We start from the raw sequence: 22,934 nt of genomic DNA, 5'->3' as shown, positions 1-22,934 counted from the left end.
GCTTCTAGATCTGACAGCTGTATCACTCCTAATAGCTGGAGTCTTAGCCTGGCAAGTGCAGGGTACGAGCACAGAACGTGCTCGATCGTTTCCTCCTCCAACCCGCACTTCCTACATCTGCTATCACTGACCAAGCCTAGTTTAAAGGCATGTGACGCCAGCAGGCAGTGTCCAGTCAGAATACCCGTCATGAGTCTACAGTCCTCTCTTTTTAATGATAGGAGCAACTGTGTTAGTCTAAGGTTGTAAGACCTACACATAATCTTCGACACTTTACATCCCCGCGCTTGAACCCACGCCTTTCTCGCTTGGTCGATCATGTGCACCTCTCGACTTCGCTTAATCTCGCCCAATCTAATTGGGACATCTACGGAGCAAGCTTCAAGGGATGCGCCCTTTTTAGCTAGTTCGTCCGCTTTTTCATTCCCATCTATTCCCATATGCCCTGGGACCCAATATAGATGTATGCTTCTTCCTGTCCCGATTCTCTCCAGAGACCGCTTACATTCTAACACGCATTTAGATGCTGTGCTATGCGAGATTATTGCCTTAATTGCTGCTTGACTGTCAATATAAAAGTTAACACGGTTGCAGCTTAAGCTATTCTCTTCCAGGGTTTCTTTCTACTGCTTTGGTTACGGCTAATATTTCCGCTTGGAAAACGCTACAGTAATCCGGCAGCCTGTAGAATCTGCTTATTTCCTGATCAGCGCAGTATACCGCAGACCCTACTCCTTCCACTATTTTGGAACCATCGGTGTACACATGTATCGCCTCGTCCGTCATTTGCGCACCCTTGCGCCAACCGTCCACCTCTATTGTGGCCTTAAGATCTCCCTCGAAGCGCAGATAGGGAATCACGTAGTCTGTTCGTCTTGTGATTGATGACGCTATACTACTATGGCCATATGGTCGGCGCTCAAGCTGCCCCGAAGCACTGAGCCTGATTGCGGTCGTTAACGCTTTGTTCTTTGCAAAATGGCATACAGTGCAGCCGTCGGGGTTGTTTTCAGGGCTCCCGTAATGCTAAGCATCGATAGTCTGCATACCCCCTCTAATTTTTTGAGGTATGTTGTTTTTTGTGTGGCTTTCCACCAAACAAGAACTCCATAGTATAGAATTGGGCTTACAATCGCTGTAAAAACCCAATGAGAAAGAGAGGTCGATAGGCCCCACGTACACCCCAGCATTATTTTACATGCATATAGTGCCGTTGAGGCCTTCTTGACCCTCTCCTTCACGTTGAGCTTCCATGACAGCTTACTGTCTAGGATGATTCCTAAATATTTTGTGCAAGGTTTCTCCTGTAAGGTCACCCATCCTAACTTAGGCCTGGTCCAATTTGGGACCTTGTACCTCTTTGTAAACAAGACCATATCCGTCTTCTCCGCATTGACATTCAATCCGACATTAGGTGCCCAGGTATGAATATCGCGAAGCGCCCGATCCATCAAAGAACTAATCGTTGGAAGGCACTTTCTACTTATGACAATTGCAACGTCATCTGCGTAAGCCGTAAGTTTTACGGGTCCCTCATCGAATTGCCTGAGCAGTTGGTTGATGACCAGCGTCCACAGCAGAGGTGATAGCACCCCTCCCTGCGGCGTGCCCCTGTCCACTGATTTCGTGGCCTCGTACAATCCCCATTGTGATGTAATCTTTCTGCAATTTAACATGCAGCCGATCCATCTGATTAAGGCAGGATGTACTTTAATGTAATTAAGACCATCCATAATCGCCCATTTTCCATAATCGCCCTGGTGCATAGTCGGGCGTCAAACAATTGGACACATTGGACACATTCAGTCTATGTGATGTCTTCATTGGCCGGCCAGTTCAACCTAAGCAAAACCAGCGACTGTGCTGCGCGATTCCAGTTAACCGCCAGTTCAATCTGAATACCTCGAACCTTCCTTCATACTTACAAAGTCAATAAATTATATTACAGATTTTTTAAAAATTCTTAGGGCATAAAGTAGCTTAAGATCCCCATTTGTCGTAGTCCCCTTTAACGTAGCACTTCATTTTCAATTAATAAATTAATATGTCCTTGAATAGAATTCTTAAATGCTGCAACTTTCTTGTAATTGCAAACTATTACTTTTAAAAGTTATTATTCAGCGTTGTTGTTGGTGCATCAATGTAAGTATATGCGCTTGTCCTCGGTGAACTGTAAATAACCTTCCACTTCATCATTTTACTTACGACCTCATTAACTTGCATTTACACATACAACACTAACAACAAACACAATGAAGTATACGCCATGGCGTACAATGCATGCAGTTCACGAATGGGAAAGTATTTACACTTGTTAATGCGTAGACGTATGTATGTATCTATGTATATGTAATGGGATGGTGCTTAATATGAACGAAACATTTTTTAGTCTCGCCTCTAAAGGGTTAAAATAAGGTCAAGGTATATCATACATTTTGGTCTCATTTTCAGACGGCTAAGGCGTGTCAAATCTAAGGGTTCGCCTCAGAATTAAACCTTTGAGACTAATTTCATACATCAGTCTCCATTTAAAAAATCCATATTATTTAGTTATGATGCCAATACTGTCCTTTCTCGAATTCATCCTCCTTCTTTTTTGTCTAAAATGTATTCTTATACCTCTCAATTGGCCTTCACCTCTTCTTCTTCCGCCCTCGCATACCTTGCATCTCTTCTTCTTTTTCTGCTTCTGTTTGTAGTTTTATCGGTGTCGATGTTCTTTTGCGGGATACGGGCCCGCTACGTTCAGGAAAGTAGCACCATTAAAATACTAACGATCTCAGGACGAATTTGATTTAAACACGTTGAATCTTCTTGGTTATCCAACCCGCTTCATCCGTTATGAACTTCGAGTCGTCAGGTCACTAAAATGGATTTGGCCAGGGTACATGAAGTTGACAATTGGGTTGGAGAAACACTTAAGTACGTTGGTAACCCTTTTAAAAGGCTATGCTACTAAACCCCTTGAACCTCTCCCCCATCTCTTTATACCATTGTCTTGCCTCATGCCTCCCCTCTTTTTCCTGGACCACGTTCTTGTCCCATTCTTCATCCTTGTAGATGTTTCTTTTCTATTACCTCAACACCTCTCTTCCCACCCTTCCCCCCAGTTCATATCATCCTTTCTCAATCTTCCTATCAAACTACAAACGCACTTTTTTAAATAGATCCAACTTACCTTTGTTTTACTAGAATAGGTCGATCCCCAGTTTCTTTCTCAGAATAAAAGTGGCCTCAGAAAATTTTAACCTAAGTAAAACGCTTTCGATGTATTAAGTTTCACTAAAATTGCTTCATACGTAAAATATTTTAGAATAGTTCGGCCCTGATCCACTTCTTGCAAGGAAAAGTATCCCAAATAGTAGCCTATTCGAAAGGCTACTGAATTTAAAAAAATCCCATTTTCTAGAAATAAAAAGTCGAAGAGATGCCCTGTACCAGACTTCAAGCAAATTGTACCATATAAAAACTTAATACAGTGGGCCGACCTTTGGTCCACGTGCCGGAAAGAAAGGATACCAAATACTAAGCTAATCGAAGAGGTAGTCCTGTACCGAAGTAAATCTCATCATAAATAATATTCTTTCGGCTAGGTCGACTAATGGTTTACCACCTGGAAAGAGCATTTTCTAAAATATTAAGCTAGGCAAGTTTCAGGAAAATGACAACATCATTAGAATAGATTCCTTGTCCACCTTTCGAAAAGAAAATAAAGAAAACGATTCAAATTTTGAACCTAAACTAGAAATTTGATTTCTTCGCACAAAGTTTGAGGAAATTTGGCTGTGAAAGCAAAAGGTTGTCACTTATATCTCTGCACAGCGAGATAATCGTGAGATTCCACATAAGCGGGGATAGAATTTCCCTGAGGTATACCCTTTGTTATTTTCCTTCCTTTGAGTATTTAATCAATCATTCTCACACGGACGTTTTAAACGGCGTTTAGACTTATATAAATGATGGCTTCTTGAATTTCTAGGAAGCCTACCAGGATTTTTTAATAATATAAACTAGGATATGAGACGTAGTTTCCGTAGATTTACCTTTGATGTACGCATATTCATAGTGATATGACTTCCTCTCAAAAGTGGTAGTGAGGAGGGTAGTAATTATTCTCTCCAGGGTCTTGAATATGAAGGATGAACGACTAATCGGTCTGTGGTATTTTGGCTTGTAATAAAAGGTTTTCCTTATCATAGAAAACATGAAAACAGCCTTGACAGTTCTTCTCGCATAAATAAGCAGCAGGCGTAAAAGGTTTAAAATTTTTAACTGCTCACCCAACCCGCTCTTCTGTGCAGGTTTCCCGGAAGATGCGTATCAAGAAGTACATTGTACTACCGCAGGTCTCCGCAAATAGCTATGAGTTGTGTATAACTCTTTAGATTTTTCTAGTTCCTCTGACATGTTGTTAATTTGGAAAAACGGTCTATCTGGGGAAAATATGATATAAATGTATAGCTTTTTAGCTATCATAGACAACAATTGAGAGGATATGCAATCGAAGAAAAACATTGAAATATTTGGGACACCTTAATATGCATTAGGCCGGATCGATTTGTGGGGAGGCAAAAAAATCGCACATTGCTCTGTGAAAATCATATTCTAGGGATCAAAATAAGAAACTTTGCTGAAGGAAACATACCTCTAAAACGAATTCTGGTGTCCCCCAATTTGGATCGAACTTTTGGGTAGGGACAAATTTTGAAAAATCCCACTTTGAAATGCCTATGTTTTTTCTTTTTGGAGTTTATTTTTCTCTTTAGAAATTTATTTAGTCAGAACATATGTAAATGAAAAAATGAATTTAACTTAGTAATAGAAAAGAAATTAAAAAAAATTATTAGAAATTAGCGTTTTTACAACCCTTTTAAAACCAAGGCATCACTGTGATGCATTTGCATGTCGTAAACAGAGTTGTGTGGGTTTTTTATTCAACCGTTTTAAAAAATGAAGGTATCACTGTGACACAATTGCAGATCGTAAAATTGCTTGTGTTGTTTTTCTAAGCCACCACAAGACAGCAGGTAGAATTGAAATTACCATTTCCCAAAAGTTCGACCCAAATTGGGGGACACCAGAATTCGTTTTAGAGGTATGGTTCCTTCGCAAAGTTTCTTATTTTTATCCCTAGAATATGATTTTCACAGAGCAATGAGCGATGTTTAAATCCACCCGCCCTAATATGCATATATTCAGTTTACATATATATACATTAGGGCGGGTCGATTTGTGGGGAGGCAAAGAAATCGCCCATTGCTCTGTGAAAATCGTATTCTAGGGATCAAACTAAGAAACTTTGCCGAAGGAACCCTACCTCTAAAACGAATTCTGATGTCCCCCCCCCCCCAATTTGGGTCGAACTTTTGGGTAGGGGCAAATTTTGAAAAATCCCACTTTGACCCATTTAGAGTGCTCCAATCGAGTCCAAATGTAGGACCGACCCCCACTAACTTTGGAGGCTCGACTCACCGATGCCAGTGGCACACCCCCTGGAACCCCCCTAAGGGTTCACCATAAATGTTTGCATGGATAACCCCCAGGCGGTTCCAGGGGGTGTGCCACTATCATCGGTGGGTCGGGCCTCCAAAGTTAGTGGGGGTCGGTCATACATTTGGACTCGATTGGAGCACTCTAAATGGGTCAAAGTGGGATTTTTCACAGAGCAATGAGCGATTTTTAAATCGACCCGCCCTAATATACAAATTTTTATATGTGTAAGAAAAGCAAAACTAAAACTTGTTATAGACAATGTAGGAGCAACAGCAAAGGAAGAAGTATAGAAATGGAACAACAACAAAAATACAAAATACTCGTGCTTATAGAGCCAACAACTTAACATCGATGTAAAATGAAGTACATAATAGAAAAGTAAGAAATAAGATAAATCTATATATGTACATATCTATGAGATGGTATACTCGGAATGGCTATGCGTAGTCATCTAGCGGATAAACACACATACATAGATGCGAGCATATTAAAATAAGATGAAGATAAGACATTTGAGAGGTGCCAACGTAATCTAATGACTTCATTTCAGTCTTATGCAAACCTCAGCTTAATCATAAATTTAGCACAATAAGCAGCTAAAGTCGAGTTTTAATATCAAACTGCAAATTAACAACTCAAATAAGATGCAATCATTTTACATGCTTTATCATCATGATTCATCACCATCACCATTACCATTCATTGGCGGTTATCCACCTTGGCGATTTTGGAAGTTGCGTAGCATAGCGAGGGAGACGTTATCTGTCTTTACCTAATTCTCAAAAGTCAATGGAGGTTCCCTTCTTCTTCTGTTACCAAACCGTGGCGTGTATAGGGATATCTTAGGAGCCGGATTATCTTCATTCATTCCCATTAGCCCATCTTTTTTCGCCTATTTATGCAAGCCAGAAAAGCGGAACTTGAGACGCACTTGTTAATCCCAATTGTATGAATATCATCAGCAGATACCAGCGCATACGCTCCTGTATTAGATAAGTTGTGACATTTTGGTCGATAGCTACTTCTAGAATTATCTTCTGCACCATCAGGTTAAAAAAATCTCACAATAAGGAATCACCTTAACTAAAGCCCTGTTCGGTGTTAAATGACTTGCAGATGTCCTCGCAATCCTTGCGCAGCTGATGTTGTGGCTATTGACAAAGCCATATAAATATCGCAGGTAATTTAAATTCAGGCACAGCGGCCATTCGCATAGTTTTTTTTTTTTTTTTTTTTTTTTTGCAGCAATAAATATACTCTAGGTCATTCTGCCCACACCTCCTACTTGCAGAGGATGAGGAACTTGGGGTCGCCACTGCTTCGCCTGCTAAATATGTGTAATATATATTTGTCACAATATTTGGTGAAGTTTACGATTGTGTTGCCGAAGCTGTGCAGCTATAATGCTTTATATTCCACTTATCAACTCCGTGAATTCCTTCGCACAGTTAGGGCCCGACTGGTTTTTTGCAGTCCTTCTCACCGCAACTTCGGAATGTGCTGTTCATATGGATCCTCATTTTCTTAGCTCGCAGAACAGGCCGCCAGACTTCCGTTCTTAACCTTTTTATCAAGTATTGCCAATTTTCAGATTGCTATCTCCTGGAATCTGGTATTTATGCTTCTTTTGATTGAAGTGAGTGAATGATGCAAACCCTCTGCCTTTGAAAGTTCGTCTGCTTTTTCGTTACCCTCAACGGTTCTATGACCAGGAACCAATATAAGTGTAGTGTATGAGAAGTTAGTTGAGGCTTGGAGCAAGCCCTTGCAAATTTGGTAGCCTTAGAAGATAGTAGAGAAAATGCATACCTCACGCATTCTCACTGAATCCTGCGAAAGAAGCCCACAGATCCCTTCTGTACCGAGAAATTCTGCTTGGAAGTAACTAACCGCGTCAGGAAAACGGACTGCTTCTAACAGAAGCAGCAACTTCCACGCCGCACGAAATTTGATAGTTCTTGTTAATCTTGGGTGTATTTCATTCGTCTTTTTTGTATTAAATTATGTGTCCGCCATTATAATGACCCGTAAGTTAGAGTGGTTCTGATTACTGCTGTACACAGTAACATCACAAGTCTTAGAACCCACTTACTGCTGACAATTGTTTTATATTAATGGTATGATATGTCGTCCTTTCCACCTTACGTTCGATGTAGAGTTTATAGGTAGGCGTACCATGTCTCCATATGCCGAGATGCTGAACTCTCGTTGAGAGTAAGAGATTTAAAATATTTAGGCCCGGTTTAACAGTAGTTGGTTAAGCTAAGCTCAAATTAAGTTTGCTTAAACTCTAGTCAAATTTAAACTCAAGTTAAACTACTGAGGGTTTTTCAGTCACAGTATAAGGCCGCCTTTGTGGTAGGCTTTTTTGTACGACAACATTGGTTGTTTATTATCTAGATAATTTGTAGATACAACAACAGCTGGATTATGTTTACCCAACAAACATTTAAAAGATATTTCTCCTGCGAAATATATATCTAGTTCTGGAGAAATTTTCTAAATTTTATAGTTCTCGAGTTGATCTCCAATGTCATTGGCATTTTCAACCCACTCAGCATTTAGGAGATTCAATTTTGAATTTCCCTATATATCAATCCAATTTGATTACTCTTTCTGACTAAATAACGAGTTATCATACAGTTGAACAAAAGAAATAATCAAATATGAATACTTTTGATGATAAAAAACTAAAAAACCATTTTTCGATCACTTTTTGGGATCATTTTTGAAGTCCTTTAATGACCAAATTTTAATATTGCATACAAACCAACAAAAATAATAATCAAATATGCTTACCTTTGATGATCAAAAACTGAATATAGTTTTTCAATCACATTTTGGAATCATATTTGAATCAAATGTGTTTACTTTAGGTGATCAAAAAATTATAATCATTTTTCATTTAGCTTTCTGAATTTTTTATGAATATATTTGTTGACTGAATAATGAATTTTATACTTGTTGAAATTTTACTTTTCATTAAAAATTTAATTTTTTTCACATACACATATTTTTTCAATCATGAAGCTAAGAAAAAATATATAAAAATTGTATTATTTATGCAAAAGATATTCTTCAAGACAAAAATAATATAATGCTGCTCGTGAACGAAGATTTCCCCAACCATTTCTCCCCTTCAGCTTCCCAGAAAATACATAATGATTGGATAATATATAGGTTGTGAGCTATTTGAACTCCAGGTAAGTGAAACTATCTTGACATACCTGGATACGGCTTCAACATTCCGTATCGTATCCATATTTTAAGATGCAGACGATAATGCTGATGTTGCATCTTGTAGTCGCAGGTGTATATCGGTTAGCTGTGGTTCAAATGCTTTCTTCCCCTGATGAAATAAGATTATTATGTAGTATCCTATTTTGAATGAGATATGAAGAATAAATACATTATAATGGCATTCAAATATGATTCAAAAATCTCAACCAAAACGATTGAAATATATTCACGAATATGATCAGGCAATGACTGTGAAAAGCACTCAAATATTACTCTAAAACTATTAAAGCTCAATTTTACAATGATATCAAATATGAATAAAAAGCGTTTCGAAATAGGAATCATAAATGATTATTAAAGAATAATCACATTCATTGTACATTTTTCTCCCGACGATACGTTAATTTTCGAACAGAAAATGCTTTTAAATTTGAACGTTTTTAATCATCTTGGGGTATGATATTTAAATATTTTTTGATCAGAATTTTCAAAAAATGCTGGCTGGGAAATTATTATCAACCTTTGGGAGATTTTGAGAAATGTACAGTGCTCAAATGAATATTCAACACGTTTCTCCAGGTGATACATTGCATGTCGAGTTGAGGTGAAGTTGGAAAAAAATCTCCAAGGTGTTACCACCAAAGCTAATAGCTATTTATTGTGACAAATAAGCACCTCATTGATAGCAGTAATGAACCGTAATTTATCAAAAATAAATCATATATATTTTATTTTCGTGAAAATACTATAGTATTGGAATCTTATACTTGAATCCCGTAAAAGAACCACAAATTGGGAACTATCATTTTTCAACTTAAGTAATAGCATTTTTCGCTTTATAAAAAATTCCCTCTTTTGCTGAGTACGCTATGATTTTCAAGTTGAGCAGCTGTTTCGAAACCACTCTTGAGATGTTAGAAGTATGCTATTAATCAACATGAGCTCTAATGGTACTCAAGCCCAAAAGCTTGTTGGGTTTATTCGACGCAATTTCCAACGAACGCAAATCACCGATAGGTTAACTAGAGTTTAACCATGTGAGATAGGCCGCTTAAGCTCAGCTTAAACTTTAGTTAAAGTAGACTGAAAAACCTCAGAATAAGTTTAAGGGAGATAACAGATGAATCTTTGATACTTTGTTCTTTTAAGCAAACATTAACAGCCCCGTGTAACTTGAATTTGAATTTGGGCCGCTTTTGGCTGCCTTCTTTAGCATTTCATTTTATATTGAATGAAGCTGATACAGCTTTAACGACACCATCTGCGTATGCGACTACCTTTGAACTATATTTTTTGAGCTCTACTAAGTTTTCGTTAGTCCAACGACCCACAGCAGTGCTAAGAAACCCTTCTTTTAGAGTTTTTCCGATTATAATGCGGATAATGGATACCAAACCCATTGATTTGCGTAATGGAAATATGGCCTTTTATTTGAGCTTTGCTATATTATTAAACGTGCTTTTATATCCAGGAGACGAGTTTGGGTTGGCCTGCCATTTAATGTGGACAAAAAGCTGCTTTGGTTTTGGATTAACGTAAAATTCTTTCAAGGGGCTGAAAACGAAATTTTAGCTTCTCCATCCCGATTTTAAACTTAATATAAGTTGTGAATCCAGTTTATTTAGCAGGCCAGTCTCCGACGGCCTCGGGTTTCTAACGGAAGCTAGGATTGTATGACATAAAATGTTCAATGTGTTCATATCGAACCGTTCCCAATAAAATCGGGCTAGAACATTAGTGATGCTATGTATCGTATCGGTTCAGTATTCTGTAAAGGACTTTTGTCATCAATAATATTTCCGTAAACCTTAGGAAAGTCTCCTTATAGCTATAAAAAGAAGAAGGTGTCGATCGCAATATCTATTGGAGAGTAGGCTCAAATAAATGTTATATTGTAAAATCATATTTTATTGCGATTATTGACACTAATTAGGGGTGAAGTTTTTTTTTTCACTAAAATCCAACACCTTGACTCCGTCTCGTGCTTTCGTTCTAATATAAGTGTATACGTAAAACTTACTTACTTACTTAATTGGCGCCTAACCGTCTAAACGGTTATGGCCGTCCAACAAGGCGCGCCAGTCGCTCCTTCGCTCCGCCAACCGGCGCCACTTGGTCACACCAAAGGAGTATAAATCGTTTTCCACCTGGTCCTTCCAACGGAGTGGCAGCCGCCCCTACCTCTGTTTCCATAGTCGGGTTCCGATATAAACGCTTTCTTGGCCGGAGCATCATATTTCATTCGCATAACATAGCCTTGCCAGCGCAGCCGCTGCGTTTTAATTCGCTGGACTATGTTGTTGTCTGCGTACAGCTCGTACAGCTCATCATTAAATCTTCTTCGGTACTCGCCATCGCCAACGCGTAGAGGTCCATAAATCTTTCGAAGAACTTTTCTCTCGAACACTCCCAGAGCCGCTTCATCTGCTGTTGTCATGGTCCATGCGTCTGCCCCATATAGCAGGACGGGTACGATAAGTGACTTGTAGGGTATGATTTTCGTTCGCCGAGAGAGGACTTTACTTTTCAATTGCCTACCTAGTCCAAACTAGCATTTATTTGCAAGATTGATTCTTCGCTGGATTTCAGTGCTGATGTTGTTGCTAGTGTTGATGCTGGTTCCCAAATAAACGAAGTCTTTTACTATTTCGAAATTATGGCTGCCAACAGTAGCGTGGTTGCCAAGGCGCGTATGTGCTGACTCTTTGCTCGATGACAGCAGGTACTTCGCTTTGTCTTCATTCACGATCAAACCCATCTTTACCGCTTCTTTTTCCAGTTTGGAGTAAGCAGAACTAACAACGCTGGTGTCTAGGCCGATGATATCAATGTAATCAGCATACGCCAGTAATTGCACGCTTTTATAGCAAGTCAAGCATTGGTGCTTAACGAGGAAAGAGTGTTGACATTCTATATACACGCCCTCAAGTTGTAGCCCTTGAAACGTTTTCCGTGATAATTTTTTTGTTGGTGAAATTTTTACGTGGTTTCTCCTACGCCAGGGGACTAAGTTGTTTCTTATTACAGGCATATTTTACCAGGGTTATATTTCAAACCACTTAACTCGCTTGGGCTAAAAGCTGCTTAGCACGAAGCGCCTATATTCAGTCAGATATCAAATTATATCCACATGGAGAAATTAGCTATCCGAATATTGTTGTTACCTCTTAGTAGTGTAACATCGGGCAATTTTTCCACTTCTTTATAGCTAAATATTTACAAACCACTTTTCGCCTAAGTCAGTTGTAAGAAGCCCCCAACGAGTTCATTTTATATGTATGTAAGCTCAAAAATATAATATTTCAACATAAAAGGACCAGAGGGAAGGAAATGTCAGTTGAGTTGATTTAAGAGGACATTTAAAAGATAGTTGGCATAGTGAGACAACTTTTCACATATACATAAGTAAATTATCTAAAACGGAACTGCTGACATTCATATTTACATAGAAGTGAAAAACACCAACTATTGTCCATAGCTGTTCTCCTTTTTCGTGTTCATTAAAAGTAGAAGTAGACCAAGCAAGCTGCACACTGAAAAAACATAGAGCTTTTAAGCGAAATGGTAAGAGGGAAAGAGAGTTGGTAATAAAATGATAACAGTATTACATGATGTCGACTTTATTATATGCACAAAATTCACTGGCTTAGAAGATTGCCATTGAACTCATTTCCACGTGTAGGAACCCATCATGCAAAGCTAGGCAGTTTAACACTGACAGAAATAGCTGTGTTTTTATACTCAGTTGAGCAGAGCTCACAGAGTATATTAAGTTTGATTGGATAACGGTTGGTTGTACATATATAAAGGAATCGAGATAGATATAGACTTCCATATATCAAAATAATCAGGATCGAAAAAAAATTTGATTGAGCCATGTCCGTCCGTCCGTCCGTCCGTCCGTCCGTCCGTTAACACGATAACTTGAGTAAATTTTGAGGTATCTTGATGAAATTTGGTATGTACGTTCCTGAGCACTCATCTCAGATCGCTATTTAAAATGAACGATATCGGACTATAACCACGCCCACTTTTTCGATATCGAAAATTTCGAAAAACCGAAAAAGTGCGATAACTCATTACAAAAGACAGATAAAGCGACGACACTTGGTAGATGGGTTGGCGTTATGACGCAGAATAGAAAATTAGTAAGATTTTGGACAATTGGCGTGGCACCGCCCACTTTTACAAGAAGGTAATTTAAAAGTTTTGCAAGCTGTAATTTGGCAGCCGTTGAAGATATCTTGATGAAATTTGGCAGGAACGTTACTACTATTACTCTATATGTGCTAAATAAAAATTAGCAAAATTGGATGAAGAACACGCCCACTTTTTAAAAAAAAATTTTTTTAAATTCAAATTTTAACAAAAAATTTAATATCTTTACTGTATATAAGTAAATTAAGTCAAAATTCAACTCTAGTAATGATATGATGCAACAAAATACAAAAATAAAAGAAAATTTCAAAATGGGCGTGGCTCCGCCCATTTTCATTTAGTTTGTCTAGAATACTTTTATTGCCATAAGTCGAACAAAAATTTACCAATTCTTCTCAAATTTGGTTGGAGCATAGATTCTATGACGGTAACTGTTCTCTGTGAAAATGGGCGAAATCGGTGAAAGCCACGCCCAGTTTTTATACACAGTCCACCGTCTGTCCTTCCGCTCGGCCATTAACACAATAACTTGAGCAAAATCCGATATATCTTTACTAAACTTAGCCCACGTACTTACCTGAGCTCATTTTTTCTTGGTATAAAAAATGGGCGAAATCTGACCATAACCACGCCCACTTTATCGATATCGAAAATTACGAAAAATGAAAAAAATGCCATAATTCTATACCAAATACGAAAAAAGTGATGAAACATGGTAACTGGATTGGTTTATTGACGCAAAATATAACTTTGGAAAAAACTTTGTAAAATGGGTGTGACCCCTACCATATTAAGTAGAAGAAAATGAAAAAGTTCTACAAGGCGAAATCTACAGCCCTTGGAATCTTGGCAGGAATACTGTTAGTGGTATTGCATATACAAATAAATTAGCAGTACCCGACAGATGATTTTCTGGATCACCTGGTCCACATTTTGGTCGATATCGCGAGAACGCCTTCACATATACATCTAAGGGCCACTCGCTTTTAAAACCCTCATTAATACCTTTAATTTGATATCCATATCGTACAAAAACATACCAGAGTCACCCCTGTCCCACCCTAATGGCGATATCTCGAAAAGGCGTCCACCTATAGACCTAATGCCCCCCTCCCTCTTAAAATGCTCAGTAACACCTTTCGTTTGATACCCATATCGTACAAACATTCTAGAGTCACCCCTGGCCCACCCTAATGGCGATATCTCGAAAAGGCGTCCACCTATAGACCTAGTGTCCACTCCCTCTTAAAATGCTCAGTAACACCTTTCGATTGATACCCATATCGTACAAACATTCTAGAGTCACCCCTGGCCCACCCTAATGGCGATATCTCGAAAAGGCGTCCACCTATAGACCTAATGCCCACTCCCTCTTAAAATGCTCAGTAACAGCTTTCGTTTGATACCCATATCGTACAAACATTCTAGAGTCACACCTGGCCCACCCTAATGGCGATATTTCGAAAAGGCGTCCACCTATAGAACTAAGGATTACTCCCTTTTAAAATACTCATTACCACCTTTCATTTGATACCCATATCGTACAAACACATTCTAGAGTCACCCTGGCCCACCCTAATGGCGATATCTCGAAAAGGCGTCCACCTATAGACCTAATGCCCACTCCCTCTTAAAATGCTCAGTAACACCTTTCGTTTGATACCCATATCGTACAAACATTCTAGAGTCACACCTGGCCCACCCTAATGGCGATATCTCGAAAAGGCGTCCACCTATAGAACTAAGGATTACTCCCTTTTAAAATACTCATTACCACCTTTTATTTGATACCCATATCGTACAAACACATTCTAGAGTCACCCTGGCCCACCCTAATGGCGATATCTCGAAAAGGCGTCCACCTATAGACCTAATGCCCACTCCCTCTTAAAATGCTCAGTAACACCTTTCGTTTGATACCCATACCGTACAAACATTCTAGAGTCACCCTTGGTCCAGCTTTATGGCGATATCTCGAAAAGGCGTCCACCTATAGAACTAAGGATTACTCCCTTTTAAAATACTCTTTACCACCTTTCATTTGATACCCATATCGTACAAACACATTCTAGAGTCACCCTGGCCCACCCTAATGGCGATATCTCGAAAAGGCGTCCACCTATAGACCTAATGCCCACTCCCTCTTAAAATGCTCAGTAACACCTTTCGTTTGATACCCATATCGTACAAACATTCTAGAGTCACCCTTGGTCCACCTTTATGGCGATATCTCGAAAAGGCGTCCACCTATAGAACTAAGGATTACTCCCTTTTAAAATACTCCTTACCACCTTTCATTTGATACCCATATCGTACAAACACATTCTAGAGCCACCCCTGGCCCACCCTAATGGCGATATCTCGAAAAGGCGTCCAGCTATAGACCTAATGCCCACTCCCTCTTAAAATGCTCAGTAACACCTTTCGTTTGATACCCATATCGTACAAACATTCTAGAGTCACCCCTGGCCCACCCTAATGGCGATATCTCGAAAGGGCGTCCACCTATAGACCTAATGCCCACTCCCTCTTAAAATGCTCAGTAACACCTTTCGTTTGATGCACATATCGTACAAACACATTCTAGAGTCACCCCTGGCCCACCCTAATGACGATATCTCGAAAAGGCGTCCACCTATAGACCTCATGCCCACTCCCTCTTAAAATGCTCAGTAACACCTTTCGTTTGATACCCATACCGTACAAACATTCTAGAGTCACCCCTGGCCCACCCTAATGGCGATATCTCGAAAAGGCGTCCACCTATAGACCTAATGCCCACTCCCTCTTAAAATGCTCAGTAACACCTTTCATTTGATTCCCATATCGTACAAACACATTCTAGAGACACCCCTGGTCCACCTTTATGGCGATATCTCGAAACGGCGTCCACCTATGTAACTAAGGATCACTCCTTTTCAAAATACTCATTAACAGCTTTCATTTGATACCCATATCGTACAAACACATTATAGAATCACCCCTGGTCCACCTTAATGGGGACATCTCGAAAAGGCGTCCACCGATAGACCTAAGGCCCACTCCCTCCTAAAATGCTCAGTAACACCTTTCATTTGATACCCATATCGTACAAACAAATTCTAGAGTCAGCCCTGGTCTACCTTTATGGCGATATCCCTAAATGGCGTTCATCCATAGAACTTTGGCCTACTCTCTCTTAAAATACTCTTTAATACCTTTCATTTGATACACATGTTATACAACCACATTCCAGGGTTACCCCAGATTGATTTTCCTTATTTTGTCTCCATAGCTCTCAACTGAGTATGTTATGTTCGGTTACACCCGAACTTAGCCTTCCTTACTTGTTTATACTCAACTGAGCAGAGCTCACAGATTTTTGTTCGCATAACGGTACCCCATAACGGCATAAACTAATCAATATAGATATAGACTTCTATATATCAAAATGGTCTGGTCGAAAAAAGAAATTCATTTAGCCATGTCCGTCCGTCCGTCCGTGCGTCTGTCCTTAAACACGATAACTTGACTAAATTTTGAAGTATCTTAATGAAATTTGGTATGTAAGTTCCTGGGCACTCATCTCAGATCGCTATTTAAAATGAACGAAATCGGATTATAACCACACCCACTTTTTCGATATCGAAAATTTCGAAAAACCGAAAAAGTGCGATAATTTATTACCAAAGAAGATAAAGCGATGAAACCTACCAAGTTTCACCTTGACCTTATGACGCAGAATAGAAAATTAGTAAAATTTTGGGCAATGGTCGTGGCACCGCCCACTTTTAAAAGCAGATAATTTAAAAGTTTTGCCAGGTGTAATTTTCAGCTGAGTATGTAATGTTCGGTTACACCCGAACTTAGCCTTCCTTACTTGTTTTTACAAGTATATACATATGCACTTAAACTATATATAGACTGCTAAGTGTGTAACTATATCTTAATATATAAAAAACACGTGTCGAAACATTTTTGGCCGCGATGGACTCCTAAACTACTGAACCGATTTTGAATTTGTTTTGCATCCCGTATGTAGTTTGATGTAACTTGAGAGACAGGATAGGTTATGTCTCAGTTTATAGTCGCAATATTATTTTAATGCAAATTTTTTTATTTGTTTATACGTAATAATAAAATGTTATTGCGTAGGCACTCATATTTTCAGGTGGCGCGGATATACTTCCGTGTAATTGCTTGGTGTTTAATTAAACAACCTGCTTATCAATAAAAAATATTATAGCAAATGATATCAAGTATAGCACATCACCAGGTCCGCCGTGAGGGTGGGGATTTCTGAGGGGGCCCGCGATTTAGAGGTACTATGACACTTTTTTTAATTCAGGAGAATCTCAAGTTGTGTAGAGGGTAATTTTCATACCCCTGGGTGACTAGGGTCTCGAGATATAGGCCAAAATGTGGGCCAGTGAATGCCTAGACATTGTTTATACAATATGGATATCAAATGGAAGCTGTTGATGAGTGCTTTAGTGCAGAGTAATATATTATCCACAGATGGACTGGGACTGGGATTAGGACTAGGACTGGGACTGAGACTCGGAGTGGGACTGGGACTGAGACTCGGAGTGGGACTGGGACTGGGACTGGGACTGGGACTGGGACTGGGACTGGGACTGGGACTGGGACTGGGACTGGGACTGAGACTGAAATAAAATACATACCACCCTCTGGGACAGGCAATAAGTGATGCAGAAGAATGAGAAGAAACTGAGAGAAGAGAAAGGAAGGAAGGAGAAGGAGATTGAGAAAGAGATAGAATGAGACGAAGATGCAGATAGATGAAGCGAAAAAGACAGAGGGAGGAGTGAATAAAAGGATTAAGAAAAAGTGAAGAGAGGGGGAGGGCAGAGTCAGATGGACAAAGCTTATTAAAATGTATGCAGATAGGCCAAATTTAGGGCAGGACTACGTCTACCGGGTCTTCTAGTAAACTTATAAAATTTTTGCGCAGAAAATTAGTACTGCCAATTTCAGTATGCATTATACTCTGTTGTAACTGAAATGTGTTTCTCCATTTTATTTGTACAATATTCACCACTTCTATAACCGAAAAGTGTGTGTGTCCAAGACTGATTGCATCCGATTCAGCTATGATCAACAGGTGGGTGTCTCCGCTATAAAGCAAACCTGTTTTGTAGCAAGTTATTTAACCACTACCGCGAGTCTTCAATAATTGCCGGTAGATAGATATCCTAAACATTATCTAAGTGATGATAAGCGTTTTTTTTACCCGCAAATGAAGATGTATATACATGTAAAACAAAACACGGCTAATGATAGCTTGCCATACAGTTAAACTAGTTGTATGTCTATCTAAATTTCACATAAGTAACCTTCAACTGCCAACTCTTGCGAACGCATTCTCAGTATATCTGTTTTTATTATAACGGTGGTGATTAAGTTAACCGTTCTTGCTTTACGTTCCCGAGATGGTCGCGCTTGTACCTTAATGGTGCTCGTTACCGGAGCGTATCGGATCTATATCGGGCAAATGACTCTGAACCTCGATAACACTCCCCGTAATCATTGGGAGGTGTCTTCCAAGAACAACAATAATAATAAGAAATGTTAGGCTCTACAAATTGTACATAGAAAGCGGCGACTAAATTGAAAGCCGAAAAGTTTTCGAGCTTTATCAATATTTCGATGTTCGAGATACTCGCGAAAAGGCAAGTTGTCGATTTCTTGAGTCGTCAGACTGGCTTGCGTTCGATAATAAATCGTGAGCTCTAGTATCCAGCACAAAATAAGCTTACACTCACAACGTTTCACGTCACAGCACAGTAAAACCATCGCCAATGATGGGTCAAATCTTATATAAGGTATACACTAAGGGATACAATCATCTCTAAGCCGATACTAAGCAGTCACTTGTATCTACATAAACGAATCAATCTACACATATGTACGTAAACGCAGCGGAGAGAAATGCACAAACACATGCATATATCTCATCTGAGACGCTCACAAAAGTAGGCAATAGTGTGTGCAAGTATCACTCACATATACACGCGCATATGAGAAGCTATAACATGCTTCTGTAGTTATAGCTGGTAATTTTATAGCTGGTAACTAAGTTAAATTCTAGAAACGCCTAGAAGTATGCGAAAGAGGACATCGAAGAGTATAAAAGAGCAAGCTGAGCAATCACGGAATCAGTTTGATTTAAGCACGCTATTTGTTGAGAAGTAGAAGTGTTATTGTGAAAGTAGTCTAATAAAGACCACTTTGCATTATTGAATATTGGAGTTATTTATTTAACAGTTTAGTGATTCGACCGTTAGCAGAAGGTTGCAAATAAGAGGAATTGAATTACATTCGTTACAATATTATTTCTAATTGCTGTTTTTATGTACAGGTCCCTTTTTCGCTGGAATCCAAATCTATAAATAAAGTTTTGGTTGTAAAGATGAGGATTCGTGCTATTAGCGAGCTTCGGGCATTATTAGTTGTAGTGATTTTGTTTAGCTATATTTTATTAAAATAATTTTTTTTAAATAAACACAATGAAATCTATTTGTACTATGGCACTATTGCCAATATTTGATTAGAACTAACACTGCATTACCGGCAGTTGCTAACATTCACCAGATGGCAGCGCAAGCGCATGTAAGTTTATAGATGTTTGATTGATAGAACAGCTGATTTCTCTTGATATTTGAAATGAGACTTATATTTATTGCGCAAGATGCGCACTGGTCCGGCTAGCATACATTTATTTTAAGTGAAAGAAAGTTTAATTCAGCGATAACACGCTAACAACCTACAAATATTATTATTTTATTAAGAAGTCTGAAGGAGAATGCGGCGGTAAGATACAATGTTAACATCGCTGACATTCACGCTACACCCACATAAGCCCAGTAAATTTGTTTAGCATTTTGCCGGTGAATGTATGTATATGAAAAATTTGGGGCGACATTTAACGCAGTTTCATGCAGCCATTCAGGGGACCATCCCCTACAACTTGGGCATCCAGATTATAATACTCTGACCCTCTCTCTAGATAATAAATTTTCAAACAGCATTCCAGCTCTCTATATCTCTACGCTAAGACGGCCATAAAGCATGGGCCTTCAAACATTTACGTAATGAGAGCACAATTGTGCTATGGAATGGGGACCCCTGCCTTGAAATTAACGCCAATATGGGTAGCGGTATTTGAAGAAGTGTCTCTGTCCTTAAGTATGAGCTTTAACTTACAGCTATAAAGGATGCAATCGTCCAAAAATTCAACATCCTTGACAATATACTCTGATAGTCAAGCAGCGATCAAAACCCTTCAGGAACGGAACAATTTGTCGAAAGTAGCTGACAATCGCTAAAGGAACTCCCTATTGCGGTCCCCGTTTACAGTGGGAAGAATGTTTCTGCTGTCAACTAGCCAGAAAGGCTATTGAAAATGCCACATTAAATCAGTTAAGTAACGCCGCTCATTATTTCTTCGCGTACAGATACTGGCTTATGTCTGTATTCACCGATGAAAGCTCAATGTCAGTTGGACAGTGAAATCTTCACCTATATAGAATAAATAGATGTAAGGAGCGATAACCTCCGAAGAGATTTTAGGCCGAGCTTTTCTCTTCCAATTTTCGACGTACACTTTTTAACTTTTCCTACAAATTGGCCGGACGGCACCTATTTGTTTTACGCCGACTTCGAATTGCATATGCATTTTAAATGAGTTTTCAGTGAGAAGCTTTTCATGGCAGAAATACACTCGGAGTGCTTTCGGTACACTGTCGAGGAGAGAAAAATTGTATTCTAATTGAAAAAACTTCTTTCTAAAATTTTGATGTTGCTTTCCGCAGGCCGTGAGCCCATAATCTTCGGTGTGGTAGGCGGAGTATGCTACCATCACACCACGACGGCCTCCACTTGGGCTCGCATAAATGAGAATCGAAATAGTTTTCTTATTTATTATAATCGCCTCTCCTTAAAAGACAACCGAGCTAGGATCCTGATTAATATAAATCGTTCCTCCTTAGTTCCATGGGTTTGAATATTAATAGGACTCTGTCTAATGGAAGCACATTTCGAATGCACGAGAATGCGAGACACGTGTGGAATGTCTAAAAACCAGTTCTTTGACTGTTTAGCGGAGCATAATTTTGCTGAAATTGAGGGAACTCTCACCTTCATTTAATTGACAGAGATTGGTTGAACTTTTTAAAATATTGAAAGCAGGACGGGCATTAACCCATTGAATGGATCACAATAGGCCAGCCGACCTTAGGTTAAGTTAAGAGGGCGTGCGTGGGTATTACCCAGACTTCCACTTCTTTGAAGCCCCGGATATTGGCAGAGAACGTGGTAGATCGACTCCTCTTCCTCCTCATCCTGACTGCTTCTGCAGAGGGCTTGTTGCTATTCGCCACCGTCGGAGCATTGGTGCGATAGCACAATGACCTGTGATGACACCCGTAAATACCCTCACCATGGATTTTTTCTGTTTAAGAAGGAAGCTGGTGCTTTTCCAATCCAAGCATAGCCATAAAGATATTGAGACTTCGCAGTCAACCCTTTTGGTCAATAGCAAGTCCGTTGCCCTGTTCTCATATTCCTCGATTCTCCCCAGGAGATAACTCAGCGGTGGTCGGACGGAACTGTACAGTTCTCTTTGGCCTAAATCGGTACCTTTCTTAGACATCTCATCTGCGAGTTCACTCCCTTCCCTTGCTGCCCAGGGACCCAGCAAAGAGAGACATTGAGATGACTTATAGAAGCCAGAGAGGCTGTACACCTCCGCACGATATCCGATTTTATCATGTTGGACTCTAATGCCCTGAACGGCTTGGCTGTCAACAAAGATTGTTACGTCGGTGTCGGAGACCATACGATCTTGAAGCAGCTTTACTGCTCTGTCTATGCCATAGACCTCGGCCTGGAGTACACTGCATGCGTCAGGAAGTTGGAATGATTGGCTTAACTGTAGTTATGTTGAGTATATCCCATCTCCAGTTTCCCTTTCCATTTTCGAGCCGTCGGTTTAGATTTTAATGTGCACCCCTCTGTTTTACGAGACAGTTTTATAATATGTCTTAACTCAATCTATCCAGCTATGGCTTGGAGTTATTAATCGACTCTTTCTACATGGTATATATAACACCCATAGGACAAGTACTTTAACTAGCATCCAAAGATACAGTTGCATCCAATCTCGTGTTAGGTTTTATAAGTAGAAACATTTAATACACCGATGCATTTTCACTTGTCAGGCCTAAATATGGATTAACTTTTTTTTAATCTTTTTTCAGTGATATCACCAATTATTTTGTCGTTTCTCTAGCCGTTGCGGATATGCTGGTGGCATTGGGCGCAATGACATTCAATGCAATGGTGGAATTATCTGATGGCAAATGGAAATATGGACGATTTATGTGCAATGTATATAACAGCCTTGATGTTTACTTTTCCACTGCCAGTATATTGCATTTATGTTGCATCTCGGTCGATCGGTAAGTTAGTTTAAGTAATAAATGTATTACACACCAACCACACACACTTATAATCTTAACAATGCCTATAATTATCGTTTTCTTTCAATAAATTTGTATTGTTTGCTACTCAAGTTGCCTGCGGTCGATAAAATTGTTATTTTACACTTTTAATGCCTTTAATTATGGAAGGCTTGTGGTCGCCAGCTCGTTAGTCAATTGATTTTAAGCAATTGATTACAGGTATACATATGTATGTACATATGGAATTGTGTTCATATTTTTAGTTACAATTGAAGTTTAAAGCGTATTTAGCTCTGAGTTGTTTAAACTTTATTAAAGAACTAGCGGGATTCTTGAAGTGTTACGTTGTTGATTTGGATCCCCTTGGTAGGTAGGTAGTTGAAAGGGCTGCGAACCTGGTCGTCCAAGTAGCTATTTAAAGCCGTTTTAATGCCATGTAACTCGTCTAAAACCTACGGAATGTTACGGTCAATGTACTACAGCCAGCCAGAGTAGTTGATCATATTAAGGATATTCAGGATTGCTATCACAGGTAAACCTCTGAGATCTTCTAGAAACGGGGTTCCAAGGAACCTTAGT

The 22,934-nt window shown here is 39.3% G+C and overlaps 1 protein-coding gene across 10 annotated transcripts in view; it reads left to right on the top strand.

The window, feature by feature from the left end:
* Positions 1-22,934, top strand: part of Octbeta3R (Octopamine beta3 receptor) — a 492,955-nt gene that overhangs the window by 417,249 nt on the left and 52,772 nt on the right. For all 10 annotated transcript variants that reach the window (XM_067762581.1, XM_067762582.1, XM_067762586.1 and 7 more), the window contains one exon: positions 22,152-22,352. In XM_067762581.1, the coding sequence (XP_067618682.1) occupies positions 22,152-22,352 (201 nt within the window). The remainder of the gene's footprint in view (positions 1-22,151; positions 22,353-22,934) is intronic.

The sequence above is a fragment of the Eurosta solidaginis genome, chromosome 1 (genome assembly GCF_040869045.1).
Source record: "Eurosta solidaginis isolate ZX-2024a chromosome 1, ASM4086904v1, whole genome shotgun sequence".
NCBI lineage: Eukaryota > Metazoa > Arthropoda > Insecta > Diptera > Tephritidae > Eurosta > Eurosta solidaginis.
This window is presented reverse-complemented; position numbering and strand designations above follow the sequence as displayed.